General features: G+C 33.7%; 1 protein-coding gene across 2 annotated transcripts; it reads left to right on the top strand.

Moving 5' to 3' along the window:
• Window positions 1-50: 50 nt before the first annotated feature.
• Window positions 51-14,564, top strand: Erk7 (Extracellularly regulated kinase 7). 2 transcript variants are annotated; one of them, XM_022058421.2, is made up of 11 exons: window positions 55-573; window positions 695-914; window positions 2,195-2,325; window positions 3,588-3,772; window positions 4,889-5,028; window positions 7,010-7,202; window positions 7,347-7,511; window positions 8,237-8,439; window positions 9,380-9,534; window positions 9,929-9,988; window positions 10,754-10,862. In XM_022058421.2, exons 1-10 carry the CDS (start codon window positions 505-507, stop codon window positions 9,953-9,955), a joined length of 1,488 nt encoding a protein of 495 aa, XP_021914113.1. In that variant the 5' UTR covers window positions 55-504; the 3' UTR covers window positions 9,956-9,988; window positions 10,754-10,862. The 2 variants fall into 2 exon arrangements, with proteins under 2 accessions (XP_021914112.1, XP_021914113.1); XM_022058420.2 differs by lacking the exon at window positions 9,929-9,988 and having other exon boundaries at window positions 51-573; window positions 10,754-14,564.
• Window positions 14,565-15,354: the final 790 nt, after the last annotated feature.

Here is a 15,354-nt window from a genome sequence, read left to right on the forward strand (position 1 = left end):
AGATCATGCTTGTATGTGGTCAGTACCTATTACATACTTCTTCTTCTTCATCTATTGTATGATTCATGTTTGTCAAATTTATGGACATACCGATATGCTAAAATAATAATACCAATAATGCAATGGTAATATTGGCATGGATTTTCTGAAGAGTAAAAAATACACTAATAACCTGGAAGTGTATTTTATTATTCACATTTCTCTCTCTACTCTATGGCAGGGACATGTGTGATTATTAGGTTGGAAGACCAACCGTCTGTAACTATGACAACGAAATAATAATGACGCTTTTGTAGTGGTGTTTTTGATGTACAAAGTGTAAAACAGAATTTGTGTCTGCGAGTAAAGGCCAGTAGTAAGGTCTGCCACTAACATATTATCTGTTAATGGAGCAGAGAAGTGTTTTTAATATTCGGAGGTTGGCCTGAGATACTGTAAGCCTTTGAGACTTTTCGTAAAATGGGACCCTCATTAGAGGCCTGACAACGGTGTTTTAACGTCAATATGAGCGCTGCAGAAATAGACGAGCATATCTCAAAGAGATATGACATCAAAAGGAGGTTAGGAAAAGGCGTAAGTTTTACGAAATGTTTAATGTGTGCACAGACATGAAGTTGAATTTGCTGTGATAATAATCAGTGTTTATTTTGTCTATGTGCATTTTAATATTTCCTAAATTTTATGCAAAATGTAGGCATATGGAATAGTATGGAAAGCAATTGACAGAAGAAACAATGAAATTGTTGCCGTGAAGAAAATATATGATGCATTCCGAAATCAAACAGATGCTCAGCGGACATTCAGAGAAATCATGTTCCTACAAGAATTTGGAAATCACCCAAATGTTGTAAAGCTTCGCAGTATACACCGTGCTGTAAATAATAATGATATTTACCTAGTTTTTGAGTACATGGGTACGTTTATAGAAATTCTACAGTTCTTTAATTTGTTGCATAATCCAGTAGTACTGTCCAGTCATTAATTAATGCATGAACTATATATTCAATTTTGATTTGGAATTTGTGTATTCACTCTTAGATTGACTTTTGATTATAGAACTTTAACATGTAGAACAAGAATGGTATGTGAGATTTCAGATTCTCATGATGACTGCTGTCTTCTGGAATGTTGCACCATGTAGTCTGGTATGGATGTTTCTGAGGAGCAAACTGCCTCATCATCAGGGCACCCTGATGATAAAGGCAGTAAGCTTTCCTGAAATTTCAGTCAATACCTACCAAACTACATTGTGCAACATCCTAGAAAACAGCCATCTTAAGAGAGGTAAGGCATAATGCAAATCTTTCAGTTAATACATCATGATTTAGAAAGCCTCATTTTCTGTGATGTTTATTTATTGCAGGTGTAAGTCTATTTTTGTGGAACTAATTTTACAGCAGATACTTCCTGGCAATTAATTTCACTAAATTATACTTGATAAAAATGTCAATTGTAGCTTTCAGAGACTTGCAAACTCTTTCATTGTGTATTTTTTTTATGAAGGAGATTCACCAAATTTAATTAAATTTTTCCCTCTATTATTCTTTTTGTTTTAATTTGCTCTAACACCGATATAGCTTCTGAAACTTTCTTTTATTTTATTACCTAAATTGCTTGACTGTTGTTTCATGTTTGCTAGTATTAGTGTGCTAAAATCTCTTCACTCAGCTGCCCCATATAGCAAACTGGTTTATACATCCTCTTAAAGGTTCATATTTGTTAGTGTTCTTGAGGAATTTTATAGTTCAGCCAGAACTCAAGGGCCACAACAAAGTAAGAGATCAGTATCTATTTGTAGATAGTGAAAAATTTAAATGAATATAACAATACACTGTAACACCAAACATTTTCATTTAGTGTTTTATGGAATCTACAAGCAGCATTCAAGAGTTATAGAACCTTTCAGATCATTACAAATTGGCAAATATCAGAAGGTGTTTTAAATCTAATATTCTATTAGCTTTCATTAAACTATTCAGTTACCATTTTCACCTTCTAGTTTAAGTATTCTTGGTATGAATTGCGTTATTCACTTGTTTGCATATTATTGACACATTTGTTGCTCCATGTTAATATTAAAAATTAAGTTTTGTGGTAACCCACCCAGAAACATATGAAGAAAGTGCTGGATTTTGGAAGAACTTCAGAAGAAATAGACAGTATTATTGCTATTGATTGTTGGGTGTGTTTGCAGATGCTGACTTGCATAGTGTGATCAGACGAGGTACCATTTTGAAGGATATCCACAAACGCTTCATCATGTACCAGTTGCTCAAAGCCACAAAGTATATCCATTCTGGAAATGTTATTCATCGTGACCAGAAAGTATGTAAGAAAGTCTTTTACATGCTACATTTTCTCTAGTTTCTATGAGTGCTCTTGCTGTTTTTGTATTTGTGTTCATTATTTGAATGTTATATTTGTATGTGGTTGTGTTGTATTTTTATCATAATGCATACTGAATATTGTTAAAAAAATGTTACCTTAATTAATAAAAGTATCTCCTGTCAAGTGGTTGCATGTTTCATTAGAAAACACATCATAGAACACATTTCAGCTTGTAACCATATTACTTGTGGCAAAATTTAAGATAAAGTTCAGGACATTCCTTTCAAGCTAAGGGGGTGTACCTATATTTTATCATATCAGACCGCGCGGCCACTGCGGACCACTTATCATATCACAGTGGTAATAAAATTCAACAAGTGATAGGGGTTACTTTTAACATATTAGACTATTTACTTGTTCTGACTTAGACTGAGATTAATGACTGTTAGGATACATCAACTGAACTAGACAGTTGAACATCATTATATTTTGTTAATAATTGTATCTTATTTTCATCTCTCAAAATTAGTGTGGAAGACTGCTTCAGTTAAGTCATCAAGTGTGCCTCTTATGTCAGCAGTTTGCTTTTGCTGTTATTCTTACTTCCATGAAAACTACATAGTTTAAGTTTTGTATCCTGTGTGGCTTACTATGTGAGTGTCACTAGTTGATTACAAATTCTAAAATTTTGTTTTGTAGTCGGACAGCATGTTTGTCATGGGGTGATGCTATATTGTATATATTATCCTTTTTAAAAAATGTGTTATTACATATATAATACAAATAGATTTCTGAGTCCTGAAAATCAAATTTCATACTCAACAAGATGCCTGGTGGTCTAGTCATACAGCTCTGAACTTCTGTGCCAGAGACAATGACTTTGAGACTGGGGATACCTACAGGGATTTTTTTTGCATGTCTTTCCCTTTCTTCACCTGTAAAAGTAAAACTTTAGAATGTGAGGAATTCCAAACCTGCCATTGGTTGAGCTGTCAGTCTACTTTGTGGGTTTTCAACCTTAGCATCAGTGGTAGTAGAACTCTGTTAATTTCCCTGTCCTCAAAATGGGCTCCTTCACCATTGCTTAGGAAAATATAGACCAAGAAGTATATGTAACTGGTGGCATTAGATAAGACTTTTTTTGCACAGTAATAACTGATGTAAATTTTTATGTGGTCTGCTTTAATGACAGGGGTTAGTTATAGTACCATGTTGAATTTGCATCTGTTAATTATTTATCAGTTTCTCCATGTTTCCAGCCATCCAATATTCTGCTAAATTCTGATTGTATCTGCAAAATAGCAGACTTTGGACTAGCACGCTCCGTGGCACAACTGGGATCCACATGTAATGGCTCAGGTGAACAGATAGCAGATCCAGCACTCACCGACTATGTGGCCACTCGTTGGTATCGGGCTCCTGAAATACTTATTGGCTCAAAATGGTAAGTATGGAAATAAATAAATAGGCACCTTTAAACATATTGACATGCCCTTGTGATTTTAGGTGTACCGCTATTTTCTTTAGACATGTTTTGGAAAAAGGCAAATTGACACTTTCATTTCTAGTCAGGTGTCAGTGTCATCCATTTTGTCCTTGGTCAAAATATGTAGTTAATCACGTTTTATTATTATTATTATTTTATTCTGCACCAAGCCTGCAAGCACTGTAAAACTTTATGAATGAAATGTATACTTGTAATTTTTGTATACCAAAATCATGTATGAGGAGTTGTAATTAAATACAGGGTTTACACAAAAGAATGGAGCAACTGTGACTGGTGACTCATTTTTGGACATGTTGGAAAGCTGGTTGTTACCCCAACTGAATAACAATTATGACGATTACATTCTACAACTGTACGGAGCTCCCCCCCATTTTCACAGGAATGTACGAGTGCTTCTCAATCGTGTTTTTCCACAGCGCTGGATGGGATGAGTTTGATTACCGTGTGGATGTGTGTCGTGTGACCCAGGGTGCACGCATTGAAGGATTGTAATTAATGCATGAGAAACTTGGACAGTTGCCGCTGCTGGCGGTGTATGTTGTGCCTGTGTAAGATGAGAAATAAATTTTTTATTAACTTTTGAAACCGCAGCATTCTTTTGTGTATACTCTGTATTTTGACATGTATTTGTTTTTTTGTATCCAACTAGTCTCAAGATATAAAAAAGTGATGCAAATACAATTTTATAGTTGAATTGTGATGTTTGTTTTTCAAAGGAGAATATTACTTTGGGTACAGTAACTGGGTTAATTTTTATTATCAATGTGCAGAAAATGGAACAAATATCAGATCCTGGAAATAAGCTTAAGAAAGCCTTACAGACTTGTCACATGTATGAACATACAACAAAGGCACTGGGTATTATCATTTTATTCTTAAACAGAATTCTCTGGAATGTGTTCTGTGAAAGTAGAATGAGAAGCATTTTATTGTTTTTATTTTGCTTGAAATTAAAATACTCATAGTATATTATTACAGTCATTAAATGTAGAGATTATTTGGCATGCTTTGTTACATGAATGCTTCAGTATTTGTTTGGCACTTCAATTACAGGTACACTCAGGGAATTGATATGTGGAGCCTAGGGTGTATTCTTGCAGAAATGTTCTTAGGGAAGCCTCTATTTCAAGGCACATCTACCATCAATCAAATAGAGCTTATAATGGCCACCATACCTCCGCCTACACCAGAAGGTAATCCTGTTTCCAAAATATTTTTTCTGGCAGATAACTCTTTTATCATTAACTAAGGATTCATTACTACAACATTGACTACTATTGTTACATCTGTTTTTCCCGTGGTTGCCTTGTCAACACCTGTGATTAAGTCAATAGATTAAGTCATCATATGCATGCTAACAACATATTAGTCCCAGAACAATTTGGCTTCAGGAAAGGTGTATCCACTGAAGATGCAGCTTTCAAACTAACAGACAATGTGCTAAAATCTGTTAACCAAAAAATGCATGTTGGAGGAACTTTCTGTGATTTAGCAAAAGCTTTTGACTGTGTAAATCATGAAATTTTGTTTGGTAAATTGCATATTTATGGCATTCAAGGAATAGCAGCGCAATGGTTCAGATCCTATTTAACAGCTAGAAAGCAAAAGGTCGAAGTAAAAGCACCTAAAAACAAAGGAAATTTTTTCTCAAACTGGGGAACAATAAAACATGGAGTTCCCCAAGGGTCAATTTTAGGGCCCTTGCTTTTTATAATATACATAAATGACCTTCCTCCAACAATAAAAACAATAAATACTTTAACAGAACCCATAATATTTGCTGATGACACAAGTGTCATAATTTCAAATAAAAATTTTGATGATTTCTGTTCAACATCAAACATAGTTCTGTCTCATATGAGTAAATGGTTTACTGCTAACAAGCTGGCCCTAAATCTAGATGAAACGAATATAATAAAATTTATAACAAATAACTCTCCACAATGTGCTTTAAGTATTGGTTATAATGGGAAGTATATACAAGAGTCAATAAACACAAAATTCTTGGGTTTGCAAATTGATAATCACCTAAATTGGACTAATCATATTGATAAACTGATACCTAAGTTAAGTGGCGCATGTTACGCAGTTAGATCTCTTTTGCATGTCAGCAACACTGACACACTCAGATCAGTATATTTTGCCTATTTTCACTCTTTAATGAAATATGGAATAATTTTTGGGGGAAATTCATCAAACATCAAAAAGATATTAACTTTACAAAAGAAAATTGTTAGATTAATGGCTGGTGTCAAACCTAGGAATTCATGTAGAAGTCTGTTTAAGAGATTAGAAATCTTAGCTCTTCCATGTGAATACATATTCTCATTAATGAACTTTATTGTAAATAACCAAGAACATTTTCAAACTAATTCTGCTATACACCGTGTCAACACAAGGAATAAAAATCAGCTTCATAGACCAATTGCCAACCTCTCATGTTTTCAGAAGAGTGCATATTATGCAGGGATCAAAATTTTCAACAGTCTACCATCAAATCTCACAAGTCTTGTAAATAAAAAGGCACAATTTAAACTAGCATTAAAAAGATACTTAATTACACACTCCTTTTACTCTGTCGATGAATTTCTAATGTTTACAAGTAATTCATAATTTATCTATTGTATATAATGGGTGGGTTTATTTGTAACTTATCTCTACTTTATGTGAACACTTTGTATTTGTGACATTTATATAATAGTATGACTTGTATTTGTATAACATGTATTGTATTATGACTTATTCTACATCCTATTGTCATCTGACTAACTTATGGATCCATGGAATGTAATAAAGATGTATGTATGTGACATGGCATGAAAAATGCCTTTTGAATTTTAGTGTACTCTAAAGAGTACAGTTTCCAGTGTTATTTGTTATGTGCCAGGTTGAATAGGCAGTCTATTTTTGTATCTTTTTTCTCTTTTCTTTATGTTAAATGGTTTGATAATTGCATAAATATTTATGTTTTCAAACAGTAACATTTGTGTTATTTTATTTAAATAACTGAAAATGTAGCACATGTCACATATGTAACAAAAATAAACTGGAATTTGTTCATGAATGAACTTTCAGCAGTTGGAGAAATAGAAGGTGTTTTCTTAAACATTAAGGTACAGCTGTTAGAGCATTAACACATGATTTACAAGTCTGGGCTGTACTATCATGTTTCAGACATAAGAAGTATTTGTTCAAGTTACGGAAGCTCACTTCTGCAGAAAAGACCAGTTGTCCCTCGCCATTCACTAGAAGATATGCTACATAATGCACCATTGGATGGAATTGATCTTGTCTATAAATTACTTGTCTTCAATCCATATAAACGACTCACAGCTGCACAAGCACTTCAACACATTTACGTGCAAAGGTATATACTAAGAGGTGAATCTCTTCCATTAGCTTTCTCTTTAGTCAAAACACAATAGGATGCAGCACCATGTTTGGTGAGTGGTGTTACAGATATAGATTCAAAATTATTTTGTAATTATTATTATTTATTTTTACTTTTTAGATTTCATTGTGAAGCAAGTGAACCAGTTTTGAGCCATGTGGTAATGCCACCTCTTCGAGATGATGTTCAGCTATCAGTTGATGAGTATCGCAATAAGCTGTATGAACTGATGTCTGTGGGAACAAAAGCTCATATTAAACACATTAGGGTTAACCATGGTAACAGGTACTGAAAAATTTGGCATTTGGTTATAGTAGATTCTTTAATTATTGCTGTAAGCATGGACTGATGGTGATTAAGTAGGTTACAAGTAACAGAATTGGTGAGTGTGGAAGGAACAGCTATTTACAATATAGATTCTAATTATTTAATCAGTGACTTCACTTGTGCCAGAGTATAGAAGGCTTATTTTAATAAATAAGGAACAGTACCAAACAAATAAAGTGAGGGCTGCTTTTTGAAGTCACTCCGGGGCCTCCTACGACTAGTCTGGATTATAAAAATTTAATGTATGCATCTTCTGCTGGAAAGAATTAATGCAATCAGAAAGTTATCTTTGTCATAGTTATAGTAATCCATCACCATAAAAAACAAAATTATTTTTAAACTTTGAACCATGTTAAATACTTGCATTTTTTAAGGACTGTGTAAAATGATTTTATTGTATAAATGATGATTGGAAATTATAATTCCCACATAGTTCAGATGAGGAATGTGTCTTTGCACCTTTACAATTACATCCATCAATCCTTGCCTTTGTGATATTTTTTCTTTTTCAGTGTTCTGAAGTGTCATGTTTATTGATGGTTGAGAAAGGACATACACTGATAGAAAAAATGCCCGATAAAACCTTGCTGGAAAGAAGTTTAAAAGTGGTGATTGTTACTATTATAAATTGGTACATTTTATGTATTGAAATAAGAAATATATTTTTGTTTTCATTTTATCAGGGCACAGAAGTTTTCTGAGCAGGGGCAGATTCGACATATCTATCAGCCTAGCACTTGGATACATGGAGTACATGATAATCATTCAAAGAAAGGAAGACATGTGTCTGCTGAGTTGTTAACTGTTCATTCTGTGCCAGCTCATTGTACAGTATCTGTGCCAATAAGCCATCTTGTGCCTGCTCAGTCGGATGTGAATCTGCATGGTAAGGAAAACAGTGGTAATACAATAATCTGCAATAACCAAACATTTGGAAATGAGGTCGGTGGGGCTTTTCTTGACTAAGTGACTGCTAATTTCTCAGGACTTTCTCCATGGAGTTAGTTTGCAGTTTTGTAATTTCTTACATGATTCTCTGACATGATCATCTTTGTCTGTATATTAAATCAGATTGGTATTTTTGAAGAATGTAAGGTAGTAATAAAAGGTTTTAAATGTAAAAGGAAGCTTATTTTATAAAATAATTTAATATAACATTTTTATATTCTTGAAGTAAGAGTAAAGAATGTTCATATATGTAGTATTTAATGAGATGTTTTAAACATTTTTTTGTAAAGCATTCAGTTATAATGGCAGCCCTGATGGCCAGTCTGGGCTGAAAGTATGATACTGGGAGTTGACTTATGTAAGAATTGAACTCTTAGAGATTAAATAAGTTTTCAGGTTAAAATTAGATGTAAATATGTGGCTTCAGATAATTAAAAAGAAAGCATGGAAGAGAGTGAAAGGAATATTAAATGAGCTTGAGGTAATGTCAGAATTTGAGATGAAGAAAGACAGTATTTAACACGATATTTGTAAAAGCTATATGTAGGTTCTCACATTAAGTAATAACCTTCATGGCAGAACCTGAAGATATGACACAGCTAATACCAACACCCACCATTGGACATGGTCATTTGATATTAATCTTCCCTCATCCATCGCTCTGAGTCCTAAGTTGCAGCAGAATAACTATTTCATTGATACTGCTTACTAGCTAGTAACCAATTGGTGAAACTTCCTGTCTACAAGGTATTATTTAGAAGGATCCAAAGTCCATTAGAAGTAAAATAATTTGTTTGACATCTTTCATGGTCAATTCTACTTCCATTCACTTCAGAAATCTCCCCATTTGATTTTTCTATACATTTATTTTGTCACAGGCCATGTCGCTGTGCCAGTTACACAGGGTAAGAAATCAAAACTGTTAACTCGTGGACTGCATCACCAGCCGGTTTTTCTTCCATATGCTGCTGATATGGTTCAACAAGCAACTGGTGATTCTTCTAGCCAGCAGCATGTTGAGCAATCGAAACTTGTGAGTTAGCATTGGTATCTTTTTTTTAAAATACTTTCCCTTAGGAAAGTTAGGTTTGTGGGTTTCCCCATACCTTGTATGTGTGTATGCCTGTTCCCCCCCCCCCCCCCCCCCCGGTTTACTGTTGTACCAATATGTGATTTGGCATTGCATAGCAATAGTGATTTCTTGGTGATATTCTGCAAGTGACATGTACTCATGTGCTTCTGAACTTTATGTAACTACTTTGTAAATACAGATTGCCAAGTCTTATCTTAAATTCACTGCATAGTGGCATATTTTAAAGCATTATTATACATTTATATTTCTCATTTTTACTATCAGCTGTGTTCAACACTGGCATTTGTCTTCATGTTATTGATGTAACTTGTTATTTTTCATATGTGGGTTACAGCTGGTGCGCAGAATGGGGTTTCTCTGACTGCTGGAACATCTTGTTAGATTATACTATAAGGTATTTCTGCACACAGTTTTGCCTTTGTGCTTAGTGTGTAGAAAATGTAGTCCAGACAGTGTCAATGTCTTTGTTACCAATTCTGGACTTAAGCGTTTGTATGTGTATCAAATATGTACTTGACATGTACCAGTTATAGCAGTCACCAGTACCCTCACTAAATTGATTCGGATCACTCCAGCATATAACCAGTTACCAGCTAGGCAGTGAAATGTGACCATGACTTCAGTCTCCAGTTCCCACACCCGACAGTGACTGAAATAACTGCAGCACCTAACCAGTTACCAGCTGCTTAGATACCTACTATGGCTACTTTCTATCATCAGGTCTAACTAGTCAATGAAAGTAAACAACTTCAGTCACTGCTACTTCAAGTATGGAGTAACTGGTGGTAACAGTGACCTTTAATAAGAATGATTAAATAACCATTATCAATATATCACATATCTCTGTTCTAGATTCCAATAAAAAAAGGGCTTGTTAATAATTTATTTAAGTCAGGCTATACCATGACAAAAGGTTGAAGTGAAGGTATTATTTTTCAATGTGTGACATAGATTTGCTCTGACACCTATTCAAGGCCATTCAGAGCACTTTGCTTTGCTTGTAATATGCATGATGGGCTGTATGAATGTGATTTTGTTTATTTTGGTGTCAAGCTATTCAACATGCATAACTTTTTCTTATCATTTTGTCCATTGAGTTCTGTACTTTGCCTCAGCATTCAGTTCTTAAATGAGTGTTAACTCTGTTACTTTATTTCAGGTTGGGAAATGTTCTCAATCCAAGGCAGATACAGTACTGCCTCCTCACAGTAGAAGCTGCAAACAGAGACTGAGTCACAAACAAGAGATGCTTCAGAATCAAAAGCAATATAGTCATGTTGAAACAATGTCATTTAACAGTTTCAGTCACAGTCATGGTATTGTGACAGCTTCTGCACTTCTTGAGTTACGTCCAACTGTTCGGTGGTAAGAACAAATAACGTTTCAGAATTGTGTATGTAAGAATACAGAATTACAGTGATAGCCATTACTATGCTGTTCAATAAATAACTGATATTCATCATTTGGAACTGGTCTTATGTTGTCACAAAGGATAATACACTGAACAAAATTTAACTGTCAGAAAGTTTGCCATGGTAATGCTATTTTAATATCAAACATTGTATGTTCCTCTGTACAGCAAAACAGATGCAAGACTGTTTTTTCATTGCCTGGAATTGAAAAATACAGTTTATTGGCTCAATTAACTTAACACCAGTCGAGTAATGTTAAATACTACACTTATACTTTCTTCATAGTAACAGAATTCTCAGACACCATGGTAAAATCTAGTCTGAATAAAACAGTATTTTAATAGAATACACTTTATAGTAAAGCTTTAGGTAAGTATTCTATTTAAAATATTTGATCCAAGAAGTTGGTAATCTACCTCAATGTTAAAATAATAGTTTCATAAACTTGTCTTTATCAGAAGGTACCCAGAATATGATTATATCAATCTTCTTTTGATAAGGAAAATGTTATATTATTAATATGTAGCTAGTGCTAAATATTTGCCTTAGTACTTACAAAGTTATTGTTTGGTTGTATACCATTTGATATTACATATTTAGGATGTTATGAATTATTTATAAAAATGTGGTATGTTTGATTTATGTTATGCCAGGTATCTTGTTTACTAGGTGATTAGTCTGAATTGCCCAAAGATTTTTTATAGTTTTGCTGTTTTGTTGGTTGACTAAATGTCAATTATAGAATTATTTGTCATTTTATGTGATTATTTTTACATAAATTTGTTAGTGCTGTGTATTTATAAAATACACTTTTATGAATTATTTTAAAACACTTTATTGACATTGATTTTTATATTTTATTGCATTATTTTTATTTGAAATTTTAGTGCTTTTTCTTAAATAATAATTGTGTGAATTGAAATTCTTGGGGAACATTCTAATTTATTAGAAATATTTCCAATTGAGATACAACTGTTTGGATAATTGTATTTGATTACTCTGAGAACAACTGAAATTTATTTTATGTGTGGAGTTTAAAGAATAAAAATACGAATTGACAATAACAATGTGACACTGGAATGTAACTTTAACAAGGTTACATTGTGTTCCTAATGTTTCAGTTCTTTTGTTGATTTTATGTGTAGTTTTCAGCCTGAAATTTATTTACTTAAATGCAAGGATAGGTCATAACATTCTGGGATTGATTTTTGCTGTTGATATGAAAAGTCACAGGCCTGCCTATTAATCATATTTATCCCCTTCATAGTACTCTTTTTATGACTGGACACAATAATTTAGTGGCATTGCCAGTTGCTAAAACGCTTCTGATATTCTTCCAGATATTGTTCAATTTCTACATTCCACTTTGAACATTGACAGCACCCTCTTAAATATTTTTCCCTTTTGCTTACTTTTCAGTGTTGAAACAAAAAAAGTTAGTAGGTGCTATAGCCTGTGAATAGAGTGGGGGAGAGTTAGCTGGAACATTGTGATGATTCAGTGTATACTGATAATGGATGTCCATGGTGTGAACCATCTTCAGTGAAAATTCTGTCCTTTTTCATTTGATTAGTATGTTCTAGTGCAACTGTCAACTTCTCCATACATAGATTATATAGGTTTTATTCTTGTAGCCATAAGTTCAATTTTCATGCAGAATTTGGGTCATGCACCTTGTTTTGTCATAGTAATTTCACAGTGTGAATATCACTATGAACCACATGTACATGACAGAGTGTTTCCTCACACAGAGCAATGTCTTTGACCTCCAGGGTAGAGTCAAACAGTTGTTTACAACATATGTGGTTTACTGTTCCTTTAGTTTGTGCAGTAGGATCAGTCCTGGAATTTTATGATCAGCTATCTTACACAAAAGAGTGCAGTATATGTTAATAGAAATATGCAGCGATCTCATTGGAGGGTCTTTATTAAAAATTAAATCCATGGCATAACAGCTCCAGAGAGCCAAAGCCGACTAGCTGACTGCTGGCCTCACGTTCACATGCCTAAGCAGAGGTGAATGATCATCCAACCAGATATCGGGTGACGTGTGGTCAGCACAACGAACCCCCAGCCATTGCTAACTTTCAAGGGTCTTTATTAGGTGCCCTAAAATTCAGTGAATGGTATTTAAATTAAATGCTTGGAGTGTAATTTTATACACTATTAATCAAAGTAATTCATGAAGAATATAGGATATTCTAGCTATTGTGTATCAAAAATAAGGTTGGATGAATGCACAAAAGAAAAAATATACGGATTGTAATTTGCAGTTATCATTTCATGGTATGAATAAGGAAATATTACATATGAATGAGACATGTGAAGTTTTTACATTATGAATAAGCAATGATATATACTTTATATTTTACTTCATGGAAATCCATACTTCTATACTTAAGTGAAATTAGATTGTAATGTTTGAAATACAAATTTTTAAAAGTCAGTGTTCTTTGAATAAATTAATTTTGATTTACTAGTATAAACAGGTGACATTCTCATTAGAAGGGCAAAGAAGATGTCATTTAGGATTATATATATAAAATGAGACAGTGAGAATATGATGATATGTATACACAATAGGTTAAGATGATTATACTTTATTATAAGGCTGCATTGTATCTTGGTACTGAAATGGTTATTCCATATTGTATGTTGCATGCATGTGATAAGTAGATGGATGTGTTATTGATAACATTGATATTTCTGCTTTGTAGGTTTATTTTTTCTTTTCCCTTCACATAATTTAAAGGAGCATTATGACACTGATACAGGGCTTATAAATAATTGCATATCTTGAATGGAACAAAAATTGTCTCATGTGAGTATGTTTACCATGTAATTTCTTCTATGGATTAGAGCTTTATATGTAATGTTTTATAAAGGCCAGTGACTAATACAAGTAAGTAAAATGTCTTTGGTAATTTGTAAAATTGTATGTGAAGTTAATATGCATAGTTGTTGTTTATTGGCTCTACAACCCAGTTGTGGGCTTTTGCCGCCTCGTTTTCGGAGGTTTCTTGGTCTTGAAGTGTGCATTTAAGAGTAGTGAGTGACCAGCCCACTGTCTGCACAATTTCTACTCAATCCTGAGTTGACTGCCAGAGTCATGTAGCAGTTAGTCAGGAGACTTGGGTGCAAAATGGCTGCTGAATTTTGCTTATGAAACATCAATGTGCATAGTCTATTTATTAAATTGATTTTCATCCTTGTTTTGTGAATTTTTGGCAGTATTTTGCTCTGAATTTTGATAAAGTTAATAAAACTTCTTGCTTTTATTTAACTTACACTAGAAGAGTGTTACTATTAAAGAAACATCCTTTACTGATCAGTGAATCATTTTTTAGGACAGGATTCCACTGCATTGTTATTTCATATATTTATCCAGTAAAATAAAATTCTTTTGTCCCTAGAGTCAGCAGTTTCTCTGTTACCAGACAGAGTGGTAGTGACATCTTCCAGCCATTATTTGTATATTTGTGGCACAAATTCATATGGTTATAATATAGAAACTTCTGCAGAAGGGAGTATCTGTAATAAACTGTATATCTCAAACAGTTTGGCTCTCCAAGTGTCTGTTATTCATGTTGTAGATTAACCAAGGCTTAATGAAACTGTGGACCTTTATATATTATGAAATACCACGTGTACCAAAAAAGTAAGTAAGCTTTTGTAAACCTCATTTTTTATCTCATGATGGTAAAAATGTAACAAATTTCACATTGAACTAAGAAAGTTACTTTTTGGCTAACTCCTTTTATTTGTATATTATGGGAGTGGAGGAGGTGGTATGCAAATATGGTGGATGGCTGTGGGAATGTTGAATAAGTAGTTAGAAATTGCATTCTTCTAGCTTTGGGGTTGAATACAGAGATACTGGATGTGGGGCTGAGGTGGAACTGTCATTCTCTCAATATGTTGCCTGCATACATATGAAACATCATTTTACTGGCTGAACTAAGAATATAGATAGCTGTGACAACAAAGAAGATAAAAGAAAATATGGCATCCAGATGTGCTTGAATCGTTTTAGAATTATTGTGCACCTTTTCTTCAAAAGCGTGAGTCCACAGAAGAAGTATGTTTCCAAGTTTATATGGCTGAGGATCAGTTTGTCCATAGACTTTGAATACTTATTAATCTTTATTATACAGGACTAGAGGATTTAAACCCTTGTATAATGGGGCTACCAACTGGTGTGCAACTCTGGGATAACAGTTTAGCAGTATGCTAGAAAAGTGCATGGACAACTGAACTGCCGATAAACTGCAATACAAGGACGATAAAAGATGAACCAAAATCTACATATGGTTCTGTTGGGAAATAGGGCTGTGACTTTACTTGAAGT

The sequence above is a fragment of the Zootermopsis nevadensis genome, unplaced genomic scaffold (assembly GCF_977971745.1).
Source record: "Zootermopsis nevadensis isolate Lab colony 2312 unplaced genomic scaffold, Znev_1.0 Znev_ptg000004l, whole genome shotgun sequence".
Lineage (NCBI taxonomy): Eukaryota > Metazoa > Arthropoda > Insecta > Blattodea > Termopsidae > Zootermopsis > Zootermopsis nevadensis.

Excerpts from the sequence above, each read along its gene's own strand:
- Erk7 (XM_022058420.2), top strand. The coding sequence starts at position 505 with ATGAGCGCTGCAGAAATAGACGAGCATATCTCAAAGAGATATGACATC. Across the intron at positions 915-2,194 it reads CCTAGTTTTTGAGTACATGG|ATGCTGACTTGCATAGTGTG; the intron begins GTACGTTTATAG and ends GTGTGTTTGCAG. Across the intron at positions 2,326-3,587 it reads TTATTCATCGTGACCAGAAA|CCATCCAATATTCTGCTAAA; the intron begins GTATGTAAGAAA and ends CCATGTTTCCAG.